General features: G+C 41.0%; 1 protein-coding gene across 3 annotated transcripts in view; it reads right to left on the reverse strand.

Annotated features, from left to right (window-relative positions):
- nrp2a (neuropilin 2a) overlaps nucleotides 1-24,020 on the reverse strand; it is a 99,720-nt gene that overhangs the window by 59,417 nt on the left and 16,283 nt on the right. For all 3 annotated transcript variants that reach the window (XM_036562837.1, XM_036562835.1, XM_036562838.1), the window contains exon 3: nucleotides 10,876-11,057. In XM_036562837.1, the coding sequence (XP_036418730.1) occupies nucleotides 10,876-11,057 (182 nt within the window). The remainder of the gene's footprint in view (nucleotides 1-10,875; nucleotides 11,058-24,020) is intronic.

A 24,020-nucleotide genomic window follows, 5' to 3' on the forward strand; every position in this document is an offset into this window, starting at 1 on the left:
AACTTTGGTAAAGTTTTGAAAGTGTTATGATTGTTTCATAATGACAAAATTGAATGTTCAATCATTTGTTTTAATACCAAAACATTGTAACTCAGGTGTCACTCAAAGCTTAAAGATTTTAGTCTAAAGTCTAAGATCAGTGAAAAGTGTTTTGACATCCATATCAGACCAATTCACATTAATTTTGCACTGGAGCTGTGATGTTAATGTAGCTAACAAGTAATGGAAGCTTATAGAGTATCAATTAGCATCATGCAAACATGTCTTACACAATGTCTGACACTATATGACCTACTGTTACCTTGGAAAGAGGCAATTTTTAAAAAAAAACAACAAAAAGGTGTCATAAAGGGTTCTCTGAAGAACCATAGAAGAACCCCTTTTGGTTCCCTATAGAACAATATACATTTACCTTTTAAGGGTTGGAAGACATTTAAAGACATATATAAACATTCTTTACCAATTCAAGGGTTCTTCCTAGAATCTTTACAATGTGTGGTTGTCCTCTGAACTTTACAAAGGTTCTTCTCTCAGACCTCACATTTACAAAATGGTTCTCTAAAGAACCATTCACTGAAATGTTCTATAGGAAATCATGGTTCAATGGATGGATCTTTAGAGAACGACTTTTGTAAATGAGATGTAAGAAACTTTCTAATGTTTAAAGAACCTCCATGTAATGTAAAGGTTCTTTACCAATTTGACGGTTCTTCCTAAAAGCTGTACACTATGTAGTGGTCTCTTTAAACTGTAAAAAGGTTCTTCACACTCACAAATCTCATTTACTCTCTAAAGAACCAAGCATTGAAAGGTTCTTTAGGTTCTTCCCTCCTATCCTGTATGACTAAATTTGTGATGTTTCTAAGTGCCAGCACTGGTGGTCTAGGTCTCCCTACATAGCATTTTTCATTTTTTCTCTGAAGGAGAGTGAGTAGAACGAATGAGTACGGCATTCTGGTTCTTTCCGAAAGCTATCCACGCACAGAGGTCACTTTCTATATGCTTTTAGCAGTGACCAGGTCACATATACCCGACCTACATACCATACTGATGGTAAAGAACCACTCAAAGCTTCCACACTGCACATATGCAGGAATAAGAGCACTAGATTCATCTCTAAAAAGGACGTTAGCAGAGCTGCACTATCCATACCCCACTCACCCACACATACTTATCTACACACAGAACCATGAGCCCACTCTCTCCTTATTTAACATTATTCTCCATGTTCTCTTTCTGCACCCACAAACAGTGATATTAATAGCACAGCACAAGCGTGTGTGGAGGCAGGTATCAGCAGCAGCTCTACGGCACGATCCGTGCTGGAGGAATGCATAACAATCTTCCAGCTGCTAAACATCAGCAAGAAACCCTCCACATGACTCACGCAGCACAGTGTGAGGGCATCGCTGTTTTCCCTTAGCATGTATACAGTAACTATGAGACAGAGGGCTTAAAGCAGCGTGAGTAAGAGTGTGCATGTCTGCACATATTCTTGTTTTTGTACATTTTCAGGAGAAAAAAATTCTTGACCTTGTAGGAAAATGAGAGAAACAAAGAATGAGCATACAATGTCAGGATCAACAAAAAGATAAATATACATATACACTGATCAGGCATAACATTATGACCACCTCCTTGTTTCTACGCTCATTGTCCATTTTATCAGCTCCACTTACTATATAGGTGCACTTTGTAGTTCTACAGTTACAGACTGTAGTCCATCTGTTTCTCTGCATACTTTGTTAGCCCCCTTTTACCCTGTTCTTCAGTGGTCAGGACCCCCATGGACCCTCACAGAGCAGGTACTATTTGGGTGGTGGATCATTCTCAGCACTGCAGTAACACTGACGTGTTGGTGGTGTGTTAGTGTGTGTTGCGCTGGTCTGAGTGGATCACACACAGCAGTGCTGCTGGAGTTTTTAAACACCTCAGTGTCACTGCTGGACTGAGAATAGTGGTTATTCAAGGGTTATTTAGTAAAAAATATGGTTCTATATAAGAACCCTTTGCATGATGACATGGTTCTTTGCATAATGAAAATACGTTACTTATGGTTCTATATATAACCTTTCTGGAAATGGTTCTGTATAGCACCAAAAAGGGTTCTTCATTGATGTTGAAGGTTCTATTGTTACGATGTCAAGCTTGTAACAATTACCTTTTTGGTGCTCCTCAAAAAGGTTCTGTATAGAATCATTTACAGCACATTCTACAATAACAATGACAATAACATCACCACCAAAACCAAAGACTAAGAACCATCTTTTTCAAGTGTGTATATTATACAAATGGGACATTATTACATTATTATTACATATATGTACTGGGACATATATTGTTACATATCTGTATATATTACATCCTGACATTGTAACTGTGTGTATGTGTGGATGCATGACTGTCACCGGGACTTCTCCCTTATTTCTTTATTTTTTACTGGGTCAGACCCGTATGCCTGACCGTGATCCCCTCCAGAAGTGGGCCGTCCTGTCAGAGCCTTCTTCCATTACCCCATTTCCCCCTTCGCCTCCCACTCTTTGACCTTGCCATGCGTGCCGCCGCCGTGAGACAGACACACACACACGGCAGGGGGGCCCTATGCATGAGTGCCTCGTAACCGCTTATTAGTTCGCGTTTGTGAACACACTAAAAACAGTTTCCTTTCCCTCCTTGGGCTTCCCTTCCTTTCCCCGTCACCACGAGCGACAGTTCGGCACACGGGGGGCGTGGCGATGGAAGGGTTTGTTACTGGGTAGAAACGTGTTATGCGGCCTTGTGTAAGCGAGTGCTGTATGTCAACCTCTTCTTTAACGGTGCAGGAAATCAATAAAAGCCACTTGCATCGTTCTAGACACTAACAGTTTAGACCACAATAGAGTACAGTCTTTAAAAAAGGTGCCAGAATGGGTTCTTTGAGCAGTGTCGTAGAAGAACCACTTATGGGTTCCTAAAGAACAATGGGCCTCATTCACCAATCGTTCTTAAAAAGCAATTTCTTCTTAAAACCCAGTTACACAGTTTTCATTAAGACTCTGACATTTGCCAGTGTTTTCTTATTTGGGATTTGTTCTTAGGTAAGAACAGAATCTACACACACTCAAGAGCACAACGGTGAGAACAATTCTGTGGTTTAAGAACAAGGTCATTAATCTGACGTAGACTTTTTCTTAGGATGTTTCTCAAGAACAAATTTAAGAAAAAAAACAGGAAGATATTGGTTAATAAGGCCTTAGAGATTTGTGAGTGTGAAGAACCTTTTAGGGGTTCAGAGAACCTATATATAATGCAAAAGTTCTTTACCAATTTAAAGGTTCTTCCTAGCGCCTGTGTATATTGTGGATGTTCTTTGAACTTTACGAAGGTTCTTCAAGCAAAGAAACCTTATTTCACTTTTACGAGAGTATCTAATGCATCTCAGTAACCCTCAATGTCAACACTTTTTTCATAATCTACACCTTCGTTGACTAACTGTTACATCCCTAGTGTAGCATATCCCCCCAGCCTTGTTTCCTCTCCTCTATTACCTTTGCTTTGTCTTTCAGTGGGACAGAAAAAGTCTGCTGAGTTTTTCACCTCTAGTTTCTAGACTGCCCTGCCGCCTTGGCCAGGACTTTTCCACAGCTGTTGGGCCTCAACGACAATAACAACACCACCACCAAAGACAAAGAACAACACTTCAATCCCTCCAAATAATATGGACTTTGTTGTAGTGCAGCATGCTTAATAAATTAATGTAGAGAACACTGTTTCACTCTGCAGGAACTGGGAAGTTTTCAGCCTAGCGACTGCTTTAGCTCAAGCGTATGATGGATGGCACAATGACCCATCCCTAAATTAATCGACACAATGACGAGAGCTACTTATTTGATTCTAATATCAAGGTCTGCAAGGTTAATTGAATGTCATTAAAACAGTTAGCAGTGTGTACATCTTAATTTAGTAGAGACTAAGTAATAAAAGTTCTGAGACCCACTCACAACTTCTGCCAAGTGAATAGCTGGAAAGCACACGCTCCCAGTATGGGTGCCTGACCCAGAAGAGTGCGTGACACATATAGCAGAGTAGAACATGGCACACTTCTGACATCCCTAGAGTATGTGATCATGCCTGCAAGTGAGCAACAAGATCTTGTGGAGGAAAGGCTGCTGATGCAAACTTAAACTGTGATAGTTCAAATTGTCAGATGTCAGATTTTCCCATTATTTCAAATACAGTCAATCAGCCAAACATGTTTGTTGTCTGTCATTTGTTTCTTTAGTTTCACAAACCACATACGCAAGTCTAGGTGAGATTACTTAAAGGAATTTAGAGTAGTCGATCAGCTGGAGCTACGAAAACTTCTCTCAACTTGCTCAAACAATGTTGATGTGTTGTGGGACACAGTATAGCTTACTATGAACCATAAATGGACAAAATAACACCGTGTAACTGAACTTAAGGCACCAGGTGTGGTGTGGAATTGCGATTCCTCTTCATGTATATCCAGGCACATGGACGAAACAGATTACGTTCACATTTTCCATTGTTTCTATAAAATTTCCACTGTTATTTTTTAATAAAAATCAATGTTGAATATTTGAACTGATAAAATATGTTTAAAAATACAAACAACAGAAGCTTGAGTGATGTGCATGCACATGAAGTTGAGTCGGAATTCCTGTTTAGCTAAAGCGAACCACATCAACAAGTCTGTGCAATCATAATGAAGAGAAGTTTTTTAGGACATACACAGAAAGGAATAGGTTCACTACTGACTTGTTACTAGAGCAATGTTAGCCTTTACTCTGAATTAAAGAAGTAAAATTTGGACACCAAACATGTCCTGGCTGCACACCTTCGGTAAATGGAAATGATGTAAATTATGTAACTGTTGGTGTTGATTTTTCATGAAACGTGAACACAGTCTGAGGCAAGTGTGTGAAAATGTAGTTATGATGCTAAGCTTTCATCACTTTTTAGCTACATCTGCCTCGTAGCTCACGTGAAAAACTAAAGAGCAAACTTCGGATGCCGAACAAGTCTTGGCTGATTACATTTAGGGTACGGGGACCGTTGTGTAGATTTGATCTCCCAAACTCTCACTTCAACATGGTCTGTTTTGGGAGGGAGAGAAAGGGAATTTCCAAAGTCAAACTTCCTCCAGTGTGAAGAGAGGTGGGCAGGTAGTTAAAGCTGTAGGCCTTAATAACAGTTGTTTGCTGGGTGGGAGGAGAGACAGCAAGAGAGTGAGAGAGAGAGAGAGACAAAGAGAGAGTAAGAGAGAGACTCAAGGTTGTTGTTAAAGTGGCAGTAAATTCCACTGGGCGACCAGGATAGCCTCCAGACTGCTCCACCACAGGTGGTGGGCGGGGCCGATGCCGCCCAGGGCGACGGAGACCTCTGGCCCTAATTGGCCCTTCCTGTTTCTTCCTGAGAGTGCGCTAAGAAGGCAGCAGAGCCGAAGGCACCATAGCGGGAAGTCTTCCTGCGCTAACCGTGGCAACAGCATCACAGCCACGTGACCGGAGTGTGTGTGGTAGGGGGTTAAAATCTGGCGTGACTGAACTGGGGCAGAAAAAGGGGGGCAATAGGGGAGGGCACGATTCTTTGCTGATTCTCAGTGGAGAGGAACTGGGGGGACACTGGGAGGCATGGGAGGAGGGGTTTCGGTCCGCTCCCCAGTGGAAGACAGAAGGTTTTGAAGGAGAGGGATGGATAATGGGGGTCACAAACAAACAAGATTAGGAAGGCTAATGGGTCACAGGTTAAATCCTTTAAAGCTTTTAATTATTGGCTTCCATTGCCCAGTCACTTAGGAGACATCCTGACCTTTGAAAAGTCAATATGAGGAAATTGACCTTCCTTTAACTTTTTATTCAGTTTTCCCCAGCCTTCAAAATTCGATGTCTTTCTGTTATATACCCTGTTTCACGTGTACTCTGTTATTGTGCACATCTAGTTTTTGACAATGCTCTTTGTGCACAGCCAGCATCCTGTCTTCTGTAGGTGTTAAACACAGCTTTATAAAAGAGCACATACTCTGACGGTTCTCAGAACATCTCATCGCTTCTTTTTTGGTATCTTCTGGCAACCTTCAGTAAAATTAAAGCTGCACTATAGAGCGAAAAAGGAGCAAAAAAACAGGCTAAAGCATCGCTGTTGTGAGTCACCCTGTAAAACCTGAAATAGTCATTTAAAAGTCAGAGATATCGGATCAGCTTTCACAGGGGTGCAATTTTCAAATCGCAAGAGCTGCAATTTTAATTAGAGCCATTTCTTATTAACAATGTTTTCTTAACTGGGGAACATTAACCTAATATCAGAGCTTGTAAACTGCCTGTAGATGAGTTAGACCAATTCGAAGCAACCAAATAACTATATGCTGTGACATCACAAACACAACTAACTCGCAGTCTGGCATGTTCAGTGTTCAAGTCTCAAGCCTGAAAAAGTGGATGTTCTTGTCTTCTTGGCCAGAATAACAGGCCTGGACTTGCAATCTAAGTCGCAGTTGCACCATCGATCAGAAAAAATCGCAATTAGATATTTTTCCCGAATCCTTCAGCCCTAGCAGATATGATGACAACAACAGAACATTCACATCAAGGAAAAACCCTTACCAAAGTTTTGATACAGTTCCCTTGGAATACTCTTGGATCATTGGATTCAACCCCGCTCAGGGGTCCAAAGCACAACCCATGTTCCAAAATGTTCTAACACACATTGTGTTTCCACCAGAGAGGTTTAAAATGTGTGTAGTGTGGCTTTAAGCTCTTAGTTCACTGTCATTGTGTATCTAGCCCTTTTAAACAATTACAACCCAAAATCATTGGACTTGTGCAATAGGCTTGGGTTAGGAGGCTTGCATCCAAACAGTTTGCTTTGTGATCTCAAAACCCCTAGCAACAAGAAAGAATAAAGTGACTGATGGTGATCAGAAGTTTAGAGCACGGTTGCAGGGGATCTAACTGAGAATAAACTCCTTTCCTGCCTGTACAGAGTTCTCAGTTCCTTGATTCCTTCAGCATCCAATCTAAAGATTAATGGGACAAAAGATTGCAGCAGTCACACCCAATTCTGTGCATGTAACAGATGCCCACCTTTGCCTATCATTGGTATGTATTGCCATAAAGAAAAGAGAGAACATAGGCTACATTTACACAGCAGGTAAAAGTGGCCCAAATCTGATTTTCTCATCAAATCCGATATTTTTGTTTGGCTGTTCACATTATCTTTTAAATGTGAACTGTATGCGACATCAGTCTGAACAGATCAGCTCCTAAACTGACCCGCATGCACAAAAGAATAATGCTTCACAGTGTTTCACATATCTCATCCAGAGGTAAACAATTATGACTATGAACAAACAGTTTCAGTTTCATCTTCACCAGCATCACAGTAGCGACCATGAAATTCTGATTGCTGACAGCTGGGCTCATTGCCCAAAATGTGTTCAAGCTCGCTTAAAAAAAAAAAAAAAGCATGCTTTCAGACTTTTAACTGTTCCTTGACGCTGCAGCCTCATTTTCCTACGGCTGCGTTCGGTCATTTCTCTCTAAACCTCTTTGAACACAGAAGTCTCTTCTAATTTTATAGTACAGAAACATCAGCCTAAATGTTTATGAGGTCTCAGCAGCGCGAAATGATGACGAATGTCGAGCTGGTTGACGTAAAAGTCGCTTGAATTCCGATCTGGCTGTTCAGACTGAGCCACGGTGCTGCAGACCGGTTAGGTATCAGATTTCAGTACCACTTATGAAAGCGTCTCAAATCAGAATTGTCAGATTCGGTGTGTTTTTTGCTGTTCACACTGACACACAGATACACAAAAGATCAGATTTGGGCCACTTTTACCTGCTGTGTACACGTAGCCATAGTCTACCGACATCGCTGGTAGGGTTATCTACTAAGAACTTCCATGCAAATGAACACATGTGCAACTTCAGAATCAAAATATCATCCCAATATGGTTCACATTCTATTTATATGACAACCAGAAGCTAAAAGGCCATTGCACCTATATGGTAAATCACAACACTGACTTTTTAACACCAAAACAGGGTCTGCAATGGCACAAAATGTTCGTAAATCTGCTCTGAAGCTAACCTTCCGATGGCAAGAGAGAAGGGCCGATTGTGCTCCTGTAGATGGTGGTGGCATTGCTGGGAAACTTGGTCTTTGCCAACTGTCCCACTCATGGACTGTGATTGTTTATGTTCACTGAAGTCTAGAGGGACTGTACAAGCTAGAATATTTAACATTAAACTACATGGTCCAGCTGTGTTCGGAGTGTCTTCAAGCTAGTGCTGACCACCGAGTCTAATGCTTATGATTTACACTGAAGATCAGGCGTCCAAAAACTGTGGAGGATTAAACATCCGTAATGGCGATCATCATTTCCTTATATAACATCCTACTCTTGCAATGTCGTCCAACAAGAATGAAAAAAGAGCAAACAAGATTATTCATTCTCCCAGGGGTCAGCGGGTGTGCTGGTCCAGCTGGGGTACTGCGCAGAGTGTTGATTTCCTGCCGGTCAGTGAGATCTTGTGAGGATTTGGTGCTCTCGCTCCTAGGGAAGTACAGAAGAGGCACACCTCTCAGCGGAGTGTTTACAAAAGATCCCAATCTCCATCAAAGACGCCTCCCCTCGTAAACAGACGCATTTGCGCAGACGCGCTCACGCACTCGCAAGTTCTGACTATACTGTATTCTAAACAAACAACAACTCTCTCTCTCTCTGAGGGGGGCTGTTTTTTTCCCTCGTTTCTGTTTCCTTCTGCCTGGCAGCCTCCGAAGTTTTCCTCACAGCCTGTAAACTGCGGCTTTTGCAGAACTATTTGGCCCCGAAACCTGACATGCGAAAGCAAACAGCCGTCTTTCTCCAGAGCTCTGAAAAGCGGGAACAGCCGCTCGCTGCCTGAGAGCGAACGAGGCGTTCGCGACATATGCCAACCATACACACTAACACAAACACGCTGCACACCCACACGTGGTTCACTTTAGCGCTAACCCAGAAGCAAAGAGAGGCATTCATCTTTGTCAGTCACTCTTTGTGGAAACAGGAACGTACCGCATTATGTGACTGATATCACCAGAGTAATGTTTGGAAACAGAGCAAATGAAATGCCACTGGGGACAGTCTGTGCAGCAATGACATCACTTTTCCTGAGAAACACTGATGATTCATTACTGTAATGTACTGTAATTTCAGATTGTGCATATCATGAACTAATGGCAATGACTGTCATGTTTACTTCAGAGGTTTACCGCATCACAATTCAAAAACTGTTTGTTCATGCTGAAGGGAATAGATCTGCTAAGTTACTGTATCTCAATCCAATCTAATTTACACAATTGCCCTTCCCCCATATGCACTGAGGCTAACGCTGCTAACAAACAACTGTTTATAAATAAAAAGAACAATAATCATGAATGTAATCTAGCGTACGCCTGACATGCGAGTATATGAAGTCGGATTCTGCAGGGTTTGAGTGGTTTGAGTAGATCTAGAGAGAGGTTTCTGAGATGTTTTTATGGAAAAGTTTTGGGTGACTATTGACATCCAGTGTTTGTCAGCAATGTTACTCTTAAAGTGTCAGGACTAAACTAAAAAAGCAAAATTTGGACACCAAACACATCTTGGCTGGAGCAAGTGGAAAATTGTATACATTGTATACAAGTGTGGAATAGAGGTTTAGATTGGCCATTAAAGGGGCTAATCCAGCTAAACAGCAATGGAAGCTTATATACCACCAATTAACACAAACAGTATGCCTAAATCATCACACACGACAACATTAAAAACAGCTACAAAGTCTGATTTTTGTTTCTGCTGTACTCCACTACCACTTCAACTGGATGTTCCAGTGAATAACACTGCAACTATCCTCCCATGATTGTATGTATGGTGCCCTGCTCTGAAAAACAAATTCAGCCCAGTCACTAAACTCATGGTCCACTGCCACCTCTCTGATCTTTTGCATCAGCAGGCTACAGGCAGAATGCTACGAGGCAATGTAGACTTCACAATGAGTAGCCACTACAGAAAAGTCCCAACAGAAAACCCCAAGCAACCAAGGCTAGCAGGGCGATCTTGTCTGCTCCTCCAGTTGCCACATCCCCACAGGATCAGAGTCCAATTAAGCGGGCATTCCTGGCATGCTTGCAGAGGGATGAAAAGAGTTAAGCATTTAGCCGCCGCCCCTCTCCCTTCACTGCCCTCCTCCCTTTTCCCTTTAAGTTAGTTTACTTTTTTCACCCTCTCCCTTGATGTTTAATTGGTCTCTGAGTGTGGGGATAATTTCGAGGGGACGTTTAAGGAGCATGTCTGACGACTGTGCCATGGGCTCGACATCTCATGACCTTCTGGAACAGCAAGGAAAAGGTTGCATAGGGTCACTGCACTAATGAGATTCTTTGCGTAACGTGGGGTCCCTAGGAAATTGCAGACTCTTGACCCTCAAAAGTCCTTCTCCAATCAATGCCCAATCAGACACAGCAGTACTTGACACACTAGTGGGAAGCCAAAAGAAAACAACTAAACAGAATGTTGATCAGAATTCTCCAGGAGGAGGGAAACAGGGCCCAAGATTGCCTAAACATACCCCTATAAAAACAACACAACAGATGGCTATATTATCCTGTAGACACTCTTAGTGTAACCCAGCATCTTGATTCTGCAGGTAATGTACATGTAAAAAGGTGAATCACTGGTTGACCTAGTTCGATATAAGGAAGCAAACAGATGCAAATCATTAACATACGATCGGCACATCCACCGGTGTAAACAAGCCGCGAATCCTCCCAGATTAAAGTGCTCCACAAGACTCCTAAACTTCAACTGCAGATCCACTCTGCGGAGCCCTAAACAGGAGAGCGGAGTTCACTCACCGGTCTTGTGGATCTCGTAGCGCAGCGAGAAGCCAGCACCCTGGTGAGCGTAATCAGACACGAACTTGATGTGGAGGACAGGGCCAGAAGAGATGATGGCAGGGGGAGCGATGTTGCTGCAGTGCTTCCCCAGCAGGTCGGCTGAGTCTGAGTTGCCATCTCTTATCTCTATAAAGTCATACCTGGAAAGACAATGAAGACACTGGTTACTGTTACTGCTGATTCATTTTACATTCAGGCCTGTCACTTAACTCATGGTCCAGTGGTACTCACAGTTCACATCACCAGACTGACAGCAGAATGACTTTAGCTAGCTTATACTTCATTCAGAATGTGGCTAATACGTCCTATATAAAAGTGAGTGGAGCAACAAAACCAGCCGTGAAGCGGTTGACAGTCAAATCGAGCATTAACAAAACAAAGCTTTTCAGAAAAAAAAACTAGACAATGCAAGGCACAGCCTTTTCAAATAATAGATGGAAAACACAGATGATGCTTGAACAAAACCAGAACAAACAAGCATTTTGTTTACAAAGAACGTCTAGAGCCGACACTTATGTGACAAGCTTAAAGAGTCAGCAGGGAAAACAAAAGAACACAACCTCAGACTGTATGAAACGTGCCACAAATTGATTTGAATTCAAGAGAATTTAGGAGAAGTTTATTTGAAACTGACCCGAGGTCACCTTTGACCCTCCGTAACCTGTTGCCTTCCCACAACAAACACACATTCTTGCTTGTCACTTCAGAAGCTGAAGACAAAACCCAGCTGTCTCACCAATCTCATTCTGTCTGCTGCCATGCTGTCCCAAAATATCCATTCTGGTATATAACTGACAACCTAAAAATGCTCAGAAATCTATTTATGCTAAAGAGGCACAAATGCAAGATTGCACTGCCTTGTCGTAAATCTTGGTTGAAGTAAACTAATTTAAAGAATGCTTTTGGACACAACAGCAGTTCTTGAACCAGTTAACCTCCAAACTCCAAAATCCAACCCAGCAAACAGTCACCGTGCCTCTACATCCAATTAGCCACGTTTCAAAACTAGACTGTCTCCCAGTCTTGAATGATGAGGGATCCATAAAACCTTTCTCCTGTTAGTCAATAGTATATATCCATTGATCGTTCAAGATAACATCTTTCAAAGCCTCAGGGCCCAAGAATGAAGTCAATTTACATAATTAGCTCAGGTCTGAGGACATTTCTCTCCAAAGTTTGCCAGAAATCGAGGGCAGACAAAACCTGTCATTATGTATAATGTAATGGCCTGTTTATTGCTAACTGCAGAGACCAGCTTACAAATGTTTAAGGGGTTATAGGCACCTTTGTCTGGGCTAGTTTAGTTTGCTTTTTCATTCTGATGTCCCTGACTGTAGCTTTCAACCAAAGGTGTTCTTTGTCCACTCCCTACTAATTAGCCAAATGTTTGAAACCAGACTGCATCCGAAAGTATTGAAAAAGCCCAGTTAAGGAATCATCAATCATTTTCTCTGTTAATTTATTGTAATGTCCATTTGTTCTTTAAAGTAACAACTTTCAGGAGCTTCACGTCCCAAACCCAGCTATAGTTTTCAATCATTAACTTCAATAAGAAGAGTTCAAAGCTTTTTAACAGTAATACCTAGATGGCACCATCTGAACATTTTATTATGCTTTAGTGTCATTGACTGTTTAGTGGTAACTGTAGAATGGTAACTATGAATTTTTAAAGCAGGGCTACTAAAAGGAAGGCCCTTGAGCCAAAGCTGGACTGGAAGGACGTTTGACTTGGCCCACCATAAGGATGCCTCCACCATCCCTCAATGAATTAGACAACAAATATTTTTACATTTCTTTACATTTTCTTCATTTTAAACGAGATTTGACAACAGAAGGTTTAAAGATGATTTAAAGACGAATCTTCATGTGTAATGAAACCACATTATTTAAAGTAGTTAAAAAAAAACACTAGATTGGTCAATATTGCAAAAGCACACAAACTTTCCAAATTTGTCCATGCATACTGATGATGTGGGCTAATTTGAAAAAGCTGTTTTACCTTTTGGCCCTTGTCCCACCAAAACCATTACACTTTGCCCCCATTAGATGAAAAGACTGTGCACCCCTCTTTTATAGGGACACATTCTTTTTCAAACCAATGAGGTTCTCAGAAGATATCAGTAATTTAGTGGATCTGCTTTATCATGTACTGCAGTAACTGAGGATCTGTGCCGATTGAGATCCTTCTTCCATGTCGTTTTGCAGCAGGCCAGTGCGCTCACAGGCCTGTGGTCAGTGCTCTGACGAGGCCAAAACAGGATAAAGTCATAATGAGGCACCTTTCTAACCTTCTTCCCCCCTGTTGGTACACAGTCATCTGTTGGCCGGGTGCATAACTGCCGGCTCCACGTCAGCCCGGGAATGTGTGTGCATGTGTGTGTGTGGGTAAACCTGACACTGCATTAGGCCTCTTCGTCTGACATAGAGGCACAGGTGTGGTGGTGGTTTGCCCACTCTGGATCCCTCCAGCCGTCCGCATGCTTAGAGACCTCAGGTAGGCTGGAGCAAATTTAGACCTGGGACTAATCAACTTTCAAGATGTTCTGCCTCAAAGTGGATAGGATACTGACACACATATGCGCACATATTCTACAGTTACGGATCTTGCTTCTAGCCCTGGGGCCCCCAGCAGTGCTGCTTCAAATTCTCCCTTCTGAAACTGCTTTGAAAGTGCATTGCAAAAGTCAGAGACCACCCTTCATTTATTTAATGTCCTGTCAAAATTGCCATCAAGTTATTCATTTTAAGGCGATACTTCTGTGGTAATCCACTAGCACAAGAAAGGGGAGCCTCAAAAGAAAATAAGTGAACAAAACAGGAGTTTCCAAAACTGGAGTTTGATTAAATTATTAAAAGATGTAGAGAAAACCTGCTGTGAGACCATCTTTGAGAGATAGGAGAAAATCGAGCTCTGCTCTTGCTTCAGATCTGAAAAAATCCACAGGTGTTCCTGTCCATTCTTCTACTGTGAGAAGATAACACCTCTGGACTGAAAGAGTAAGTAGCTCTCAAAAAGCCCTCACTAAAAAAAAAGGAAATAGACAAAAAGAAGGAAATTAGCAAATCCAACAAAGAAGTTGCTGGTGTTGAATACAATGGACTGACCACCCCAGAGTCCAGACCTCAACATCACTGAATGTGGGATTACTTGGAACATGAGATGCACAAGGTGCAACTAACTTCTAAGACTTCTAACTTGGAGGTGTGTAAAATATTTTGCACCATATTGTGATTACATACCTGCAGATTGCTGTTGTAATCTTAAGTTAAAGGTGGTTATTTGTAGTTATACCATAGAAGAACCACTTTTGGCTCCTTTGACTAAGACTTATGACCAAGATGGAGATAAATAGACGTCCGGGCTGCCTGTCTAGTGCTGATGGAAGCTAACTGGTGGGGAATGTTGTTAAGAAACTGGATCTTTCTGTGAGTCATGCGTGTACAATTGTGTCAGTATCTATATGAGGGGTCCAATAAAGGTGTTAGGAGGCCCAGTCACCGGGAACCCCTCTGCTCCGTCAGTAGTTACATCCCTGAATCTATATGAATTTTCCTATAACAGTACAACCATACAAAGAGCCATTTGGCATTTTACTTATAAGAATTTATATACAAAACTGCATTATTTTGACCAAAATAATGCACAGTGTGGACTTTATCCACAAAAACACTCATACAATCTCATCTGAAACATCAGATTAATTAGAATGCTCAAAGTAATCTGGCAGTCGTTCACTGGCAATACTGGAGAGGGTAATCAGGAGAGTCAGGAGAATACCTGGTGGGCTGGTAACATTTTGGACTAATATATATAAACTCATGAATATAAACACAAGAATGCACAGACAAACCGAGGATGTTACAACCACGTCTATACTAGTAATAATTTAGGGGTTAATCAGAGGCCCTCTCCTCAAGTGGTTTGCTGATTCCAATTGGTAAGCTAATGAGTCTCATAGTATGGGCAGCAATAGTGTTCAAATTTGGTGGAGCTGAAAAGTTTTAAACCTCTGCACTACGAAAGAAATGTCAAGCCAACTTTACTTATTTAATGTAAAGTTTATTTTAGCTTCATTAGACAGAAGTCTGGCTTTATTATCTTAAAAAAATTCCAAATCATTGCTTTGTTAAAATAAGTAAAGTTGTCTTGAAATTTCTTGTTCCATAGTGGAGAGTTTCTAAACTTTCCAAAGCTAGCTGATTATATATTCTCAAATGTAAAAAAAAAACCCACACAATTTTAAGCAATAAGGTGTTGAATTAAGACTGTCTAAGTTTCTCTAGTATTGATTATGAAGGTTGTTCATTTTCTCATTTTAAGAAATCTTGTACCAAATAAGGTTTCAAGAAAATGTTTAAAACAAGATTGATGCTAGTTTTTGCTAATGTTGGATTACAACACTAGATCAAAATAGTGTTAATTAAATTTACAATGCTTTGAATCAATGAAATATTTACTGAATTTTGGATTATTAGATAATTTACAGATCTTTTTTCTTAATTTAGGCACTACCCAAGTCAAATTTTCTCATCAAAACTGCAGATATTCTTGTTTGATTCAGGGAATCTTTTCATTATTTTTTCTTGATGTTTTGCAGTGCCTGGATCATATGAAGATGCAAAACAGTGAAAAAAAAACCCACACCATGGAACCAAGAAGGCGAGAATCAACACAGTGCTTGAGGAGGATGCTCTGAACTGATCTAACATACAGGCTATATCTGAGCAAGTGGGCAGAGGGAAATGCTGACAGGAGCTTATATCATTATTTTGTAGCATACTGACTGTCAGGATTATGTCAAATTTTAGATTCAAGCATTGTGGGTATCACTTTATTTGAAGGCTACCCACATAGGGACTTTATTACACATACATAAGCACTGAATAACACATTTATAAAGCAATACTAAAGTATTTGTAACCAGATTTTGTGATCACAACTTTATGCCATATGATGTTTCATAAAGTAAATGACTGTATATTGACAAAAGGGGCCATAAACTAAATTGACAAACATTTATTCTGTTTATAACAGTGTTATGAAGCATCGTTCTCAAATAATGTCTTTTATAAGGTGGATGCCAGTTAAAAACACTAAAGTAGTTGTATATATTTCTACTTAAGTTAAAGTGCATACGTACAATTTCTACCAGGTCTCCTTATAAACTGCTCATCAAAGTAATATAACCTAATAACTGCAGTTCTTTTACTGGGTAATGATGCATTATAACAGTGTTACAAATAGAACAAATGTCTCTCATATTAGTTCAAGGCCCTTTATGTTATTACAACACCATTTACTTCATGAAACATCTTATGGCATCTTCCGATTAATGATATTCAACTCCTGGTCTCAAAACGAGTCCCACCCCGGCCCTGCTTATTTGCATATTCTTTGCTAAATCAGCATTGCAAAGGCCAATATCCTGATAACGGCTAACAACCAACATATCGTTCAACCCTAATGCTTGCTCACATACAGACACTCACTCTCGCGCGCCCAGACAGCCAAGATAAAAGCCTGTAAACCGTGTGCAAGTGTAATTAGGTTGTAATTGATTTTGCCTAGGCTTTCGGCTGTCGTGGATTAGCCATGATGAGTGAGTGTGTCAAACGTGGATATTGACCGGCTCGGCCCGACTCCTGTGGGCTTTGACGGATACAGAGAGAAGCCCTTCACAGCGGAAAAAAGACAGGAAGCTTACCGATCATCAAAAAGGCCACAGTCACGTCTTTATATTCACTTTATTGAAGAATGAAGTGTCTTCAATTTCACACTATGCTAGTCATGGAAAACGTTTTGCTCACAGACCTTCTTGGTGATGATCATTAACTGCTCATTGGTTTTTCGCTCACAGTTGGAATTCACAGTTATTGCCAGTGAAAGTGCAGATTCGACACATTCAATCTGTCCCATATTGGTGTTTGTAAGTAGAAGAGGAAATGTTTCATTATGATTTGAATTTAATGGAAGTTTACTGTTTTTGCATTGTTAAATACAGCAGCCTAAATCAAGTAAATGTATGGATACTTGGCTCTCAAATTATATCAAGTGACTCTAATAACTGTGTAGTTACATGTTAACAATACATGTAGAACAATGTAATTACTAGTGATGTGTTCACTGTTGCAGATGAGTTATAGTAATACTGCTTATGTAAAAACACAAGTGCATAATGATGTAGATAATTGTACACTTTCTGTTATAATCAGACAGGTCCTGCTGGAGAACAGTTCACCCTGTTATACATGCGTAATTACAGAAGAAAATATACACTGTTACATATAACTTATAGGAGAAGCAAAAAAAAACGGTTTATTTTTAATGTAATGCAATGTTTGGAGACACATGATTAAAAACAATATACATGCATTTACATAAGCTGTAATCCATCTGCCACAGTGAATATATCACCAGTAGTTGTGGCAAGCATTATTATTGTGTAACTGCATGGTTATTAGTTACACAAAATGAAGTGTGAGCTAATGAGCCAAGTATCTTCCCAAAAACAACTTGAGTAAAAATACAAAAGTACTTACAGAACTGCAGGGGAACTTAGTAAATCCAGCAGATATCAGTATAGGAACCTAAGTCTGTACAGCTCTATTATTCTCATTGGGGACTTTTACCTAAACCTGTTTAGTTTAATCAAGGTAATGATAAAATGTGATCACTTATAGACCCATGCAACAACAGCATTGATACCTCACGTGACTGAGGTGAGAAGAGCAGATTAAATGGCAGAAATAACGTTTTTGTGTTGGCCTTAATGAGTTTACTTAGAAAGAAATGGAAAAATGTGCTATTACTTTTGAAAAGGCCACATTTCACATTCATCTTTTTTTTCAACTAAATTAAATTGTATTATTAAATACTATTAAATGTATTACACTACATTAAATGTGCATTAAAATACGCAAAAGTGTGCTCTCTGTAGAGGACTTGTGCTTATTTTCGTTTCAACAACCAGGGGCACCAATACTTATGCACACTACTGCAAGCACAAGCCGTTTCAATGGTTTTAGTATCTGTGGCTTCCCTGCCACACGGAGGGCAAAGGCCCAGTGTCTCGTGTTCAGACATGTCTCTCTCTCTCTCTCTCTCTCTCTCTCTCTCTCTCTCTCTCTCCCACCTCCCCTTCACTCACTCGCCTCCCTCTTCGTTGTCAACTGCTAATTGCCTTTCACACCTACTGTGTTTTTCAGACATATTTTCCAGCCTGGCACGTTCCCTTGAGGCACCACTAGCTGCCCCGAAGGCCAGATCGTCTGGAGGGAGAGGGAAGGGAGGAAGGGAGGGAGGGAGATAGAGAGAGCTTTTTTTGTCTTATTATGTAGTTCCTGTGGTGTTAGTTGGGGTCTATTCTTATCTGTGTACCTACAAGTGTGCAAATGTGAGAGAAGTATTGACCTTACGCTGCGCGGTCAATACAGTCTTTCACCCGCTTCACAGCCAGCTTCATACCACCTCACAGTCCATATTACCAAACAGGACTGCACAATATGGATGAAATTCTAGTATTGTGATTACAAGACTATGTATTGTGATACACTGTACAACATATTAAAAATACGTTGGTGATAATAATGTGATTTGCTTAAAGATTGGCCTGTAAATCAGTACTAATTTGTCAGTGTGCAGCATCACTTAGTGAAGCAGCTAGCCTTTCATTTGCAACACTGAATGATTACTATCTATCTACAATACAAAGCTTCCACATATATAAATCCTGTCCTTTTTATTTTTGTGTTTTAATACTGGCATATGAAGAATTGGTGATCATGAGAATATTTAACTCCTTGTACTTTTTAATCTGCAACTCTTATGTGATGTTAGTATCAATGGGCGTCAGCAGCAGGTCGATATCAGCGGAAAAAGTTGTTCAATCGGTTGCAATATTGGCACTGGAAAAAGAAAAAGAGGTATCGTGTCATCTCCAGGTGCTAGCAATTGTACAGCCTCTTGACACTGGTCCCCCACACTTTGGTCAAGCCAAACTACCCAACTGTAGGGGTGATATGAACCAAGGATCAACAAAAATATAGCCATTTAATTTACTTTTCTTTATTTACAAACTTACAAATGTCACCAATGCTTTATATGTAATATTACTGATGGTAAAATAGTGAACAGACAAAAGTATTTGATGCTGTTTTGCTTAATAAAGCCCTCCAGTACCTCTCCACCATAAATGGATGATGTCTGGTTCCTATCACTACCACAATTCTGACTCTCTAGAACATAGCATTTCACATCAAATCACTCTGTAAGGCATCTTCATGACTAAATTATGCATTTTGAAAATGTTCTCCAGTATCTGTATTACAAAAGCCAATATCACAACAACTAAAAAATGATAAATCGTGCATCCCTACTATACCCCAGGCCAGTGTGCATCCCACCTGTCTTATAACTACTGCTGACCACAGTAATGTTCAGTTACAATCACCACAAATGGATAATCCAGGCACTGCCAAGCCTATCTGAAATCTCATTCAACAACTAATCAATGGCAATCTCTCTGCTGAATGCAAATTCAAAGCTTGTTCCACAGATTCATCACCTTACAGGACAGATTCATCATCCAAATCTTAAGTGGCTCCAAGCAAGAACTGCAATTTAGCATTTCCCATTTTAGACGACATAATGTCCTCTCATTTCTATTCCGCGCTGCTTTTAGCGTAGTGGCTTCAGGACCCGTTCCAGGTCCTCCCTTCGCCCGGCCAAGATGCTAAAATTGAAATTAAATAAAGCTAAGAGTCTGCAGAGAAAGCCGCACACCCGTCCCCCTGGGGGGGGAGGGGGTGGAGGGGGTCGGCTAATAAGCTATAAGTGCCTCTGAAATATTAAGTAGATGCCGGGGAGCATTCCTAAGGGAAGGGAAAAGCTGCCATCTTCAATCCGGCTGGGAAGCAAACAGCATCTCTGTCCGACGTGGAGCTGACACTTACAGATGAGCGAGGAAGACCACCGAGACAAAAGCCCGAGGCTTCTGCAAGCGCCATCGATCCCCGAGACTGAGCCCACCAATTTTTCAAAAAGCCATCGGTTTTCTTTTACGTACATACATATGCATGGAACTCTGTCAGATGCTAATGTAATGTTGCAGCCTGAGCTTTCTTGAAGTCTATGATTTGTACTTCCCAAAGGTTCCAGCCATCTTAGCATCTCCCCCCACTAAGAAGCATTTACTCATTACTCTTGTTCAAACAGCAAGAGTCTAGCAAAATCTTTAAAAATTCACACAGACGTTGCATTTCCAATTCCAATTGTTGATTATTTTATGCCTGCCAAAACTAATTATGCATTTTTGCTAGCAATTTCTTACTACATTCCCAGATTGATGATGCATTTCCGACGCTCTAAAAACATCACTGACATCCTAATGTCCTAAAAGAATTCCTGACCTATTTGGATATCAAGCATTTCTGCTTTACAAAGCCCTTTCCTAACTTGATACACCTCATACAATTCATTTAGTGTGGAATATAATTCCACAGTTTAATTGACAGTTGAATATGTTTTTAACTTTTTTGTATATATAATGATGTCATACAATATCAGAATCTACACGAGCAAGTCTATTTGAGATTGTTGTTGTTAATCTTATATCGACATGCTTATGTGTTTTTGACAGTGTTGATACAGTAATGACAGAATTGGGAACATTCAAGTGGGAAGAATTTATTTGAACAGGTCTCCAAATTGTAATTCCCACTCAGAAAGTCTGAGTTTCTCAGGACATAATGTGATAATAAGAGTTGTGTATGGGGAAAAATATATTAATGAGTCAATTTCCATTACACTGGCACAATGGCCACTAGGGGGCCTGCGCAAAGAGACCTTTTCAAAGGGCTCAGCAGCCGAACAAGCGCTAGTTTACTGGGAGTATACATTTTTGGACTTTAGTTGAGTTTGCATGAACACATTGAGGTGGGACACAGGAAGCTCCAAGTTGAACAAGTGCATTTTCCTAGTTGTTGTGAATGCAACGTTATCTATATAAATTGTTAGCTGAAAACAGTAGTAGCCTTCTCAAAGTCTAAATTGCATCCATTGCATTAATACTGAACTGCATTAACAACGATGTTGATCACAGTACTGACTGTAAGTTTGGTCTAATGAGACTTATTGAGATTATGACCCTCTAGCCTCTAGCCTAGGGACGAGTGACCTCGCTGGCCATGACCTCACTGGTGTGACTGCTCGTGGGTGATTGATTCCTCATTAAGGGCAGAGAACGTGCATCGATCCCACGTTCTTCCTCCCAAAGGAAGAGAAGTGAGTGGGTGATATCACACTACGCTTACAGATTACTGACACACTTGTGCGAGTCAATAGCTTAGCGTCTCTGCCTGCACATGGAAGATGTGTTTAACGCATCAGTCTACAAATGAGAACTGCACTAGGGGGACATTGTTTTCCCTGTGTGGAAGTCTGTTCCGGTTGGAAACTGTGATTGCCTGCTGAGATTTAATAACATTTCACACCAGTGGAGGAACTCGTCACAGTCTAAAAGGTTTCACAGGCTCACCTATGAATGGGAAAAAGCTAACCGAGCTTATAGCCTTAACATTGTTGCTGAAAAATCATACCCCCAACTCCAAAAGTACTCAATCAGCCAAGACATGCTTGCTTCTTTAGTTTTGCACTGGAGCTACAAGTCTAATGTAGCTAATAGTAATCTCGTAATCATCACATATTTGCATCAAACCATGCTGAGATGTTAGTGTAATTTTAAAAAATTGACAAAAATATATTGTGTAGCTATAAACAGTTGCAGCCATCCTCAAGGAAATTTGTCTGCACTTTTGCATCTAGTTTTCTCCCCAGTTTAGTCATGCCCAGTTCCCACCTGCAGCTAGGTCATCTACTATGACATGATGTTGATGTAACTGGGAGTCATGTGAAGTGCTACAAACTGCTGCTAACTCAACACTGTTGGATGGTCTCAACATGCTTGGAGGAAAACACTAACTGTCTGCACTGGCTGGCATCATGCTGAGTGATGTAGGGAGGGTCAAGGTCCTTCTATCTACCCAGAGAGAGAACAACAAGAAAAGACTGCCTGATACGGAAGCTGTGGCACCACCGGGAATAGTAGTTCAGTTCAGTTTATTATTTGCCATATGTAAGTAAAGGATGAGCTACATTGGAATTTAGTATGTGGCAAGCTCTTAATAAACCTATATTTTGAAGCCTTTATGTGCCAAAAATGTCCCCCTAACTGTAGAGGGAATAAACAATTAATTTGCTGAATGACTAGGATTCAATATAGTGCCCAGATCATCACATGAAAGTATTCTAGAAAAGTATATCTTCCCTATGGCTCCAACAATGCTACACCACAGCTACATGGCTGCCTGGACCGGTGGTGTTCGGCTGCATGAGCTACACTCCACTACACCTAGGAAGCTGCTTGGGCTGGCCACTTGAGCAACACCCCCCCCAGCCACCTGTGTGACACCATACTACATTTGTGAGGCCCCCTGGGCAGAGAAGGACCTTCCCCAGGCCTTCTAGGCCACCTAAGTGACTCTATACCAGGGAGTTTTCCCCCTGCCAGTTGGGGAGCTGTATGTGTTTGTGTGTTGTGGGCTGTTTTATTTACTGTGTGTTTTACTTTTGTTAAACATTATTGGGCTTTATAAATTGAATTTATTCTTATTGTTATGAACAAAATGCAGTAAACTCATTCAAACCTCTGGATTCAATCTCATTTCTATTCAATGCTTCACCATTTGCAGTAACAAGACCAGTTGTATCATCTAAATTGGAAGTCATGTACAAAGCAGTACAGTCATATATGCATAGAAAATATAGGCAAACCTGGCCCCGATGATCTACCACCCTGGACAGTTCAGATCCAACACACCTGGGTCTACTGTTCAGATGCTCCTGAAGGCCTTCATTACCTGTGTCAGGTGTGCTAGATTAGGGGTGGAGCTAAACTCTGCAGATCTCCAGAACCAGAACCATTGGGCACACCTGTCATACAGTATCAGAAAGAGTCCATTTGGCCTTACCTAACAACTCACCTGAGTTTGGGCAAAGCATGCAACTAGCATGATGCCAATTTGGTGGGGTACAAGATATGTTTTAGCTACATTAGCCTCGTAGCTCCAGTGCAAAACTAACAAACGGACACCAAACGTGGCTCGGCCAAGCGACAGCATTTGTGGTCGGGGCCATGATGCACAACTCTGGGAACTGCGAGCCAAAAGAATTCAACTTAATGTTCTTCAGCCCTCGCACAAGCAAAGTTTAACGTCTATTGCCAGCATGAATAGTGTTCATACAGAAGCATGAACAAAGGCTGGAATAACACCTATATGGTATTATGGATGTTCGCCTGCGCCGTCAAATGTACAATATTAATGCGAATGATATCCGAATAAAACACCGTGAGTGAGTGAGCGAGAGAGAGAGAGAGAGAGAGAGAGAGAGGAGGACTGTGTTGGAGGTGTCAGCGCAGGCTTTGTTTCATGTAGATCAGTGCGGGGGCGTGAAGAGAATACACCCGCACTGCTTTAATCCCCCGCTGAGAGAAATAAATACCTCAAACACATCCGTCACAGAGCGAGAGAGAGAGAGAGAGAGAGTGAGAGAGAGAGAGAGAGAGAGAGAGAGAGAGATTGATGACATAAGAGAGGTGGAGAGAGGGTGGTTGATTAAGAGCGGTGTGCAATTGTGCAGAGGAAGAATGAGGAGGAAAAGTGTGAGAGACAGAGAGAGAGAGAGAGGGGGAGAGAGAGAGAGAGAGAAAGAGAAAGAGAGCAAGGTGAAGAATAATGAATAGACAGTTAAAATAAAGAAGAAGAGAGAAATCTGTAGATAAAACAAATAGAATAGAAAGAAAAAGGCCCACGTGATGGAGGGGGGAGGACAATGAGAGGTGAAAAAATAGAATGGGAAATAAGAGAGTGAGAGAAAACAGTGAAATGCAGAGAAAATAGAGAGAGGAAAGAGAGACAGAGAAAGAGAACAAGTGTAATGGAGAGAGAAAAGAAGTAGAATGGAGAGAAAGAGAGAAAAAAAAAGTAGGGAGTGTTACAGAGAGAGAACAAGTATAATGGAGAGAGAGGGAAAACAGAATGGAGAG

This window comes from Colossoma macropomum, unplaced genomic scaffold (assembly GCF_904425465.1).
Source record: "Colossoma macropomum unplaced genomic scaffold, Colossoma_macropomum, whole genome shotgun sequence".
Lineage (NCBI taxonomy): Eukaryota > Metazoa > Chordata > Actinopteri > Characiformes > Serrasalmidae > Colossoma > Colossoma macropomum.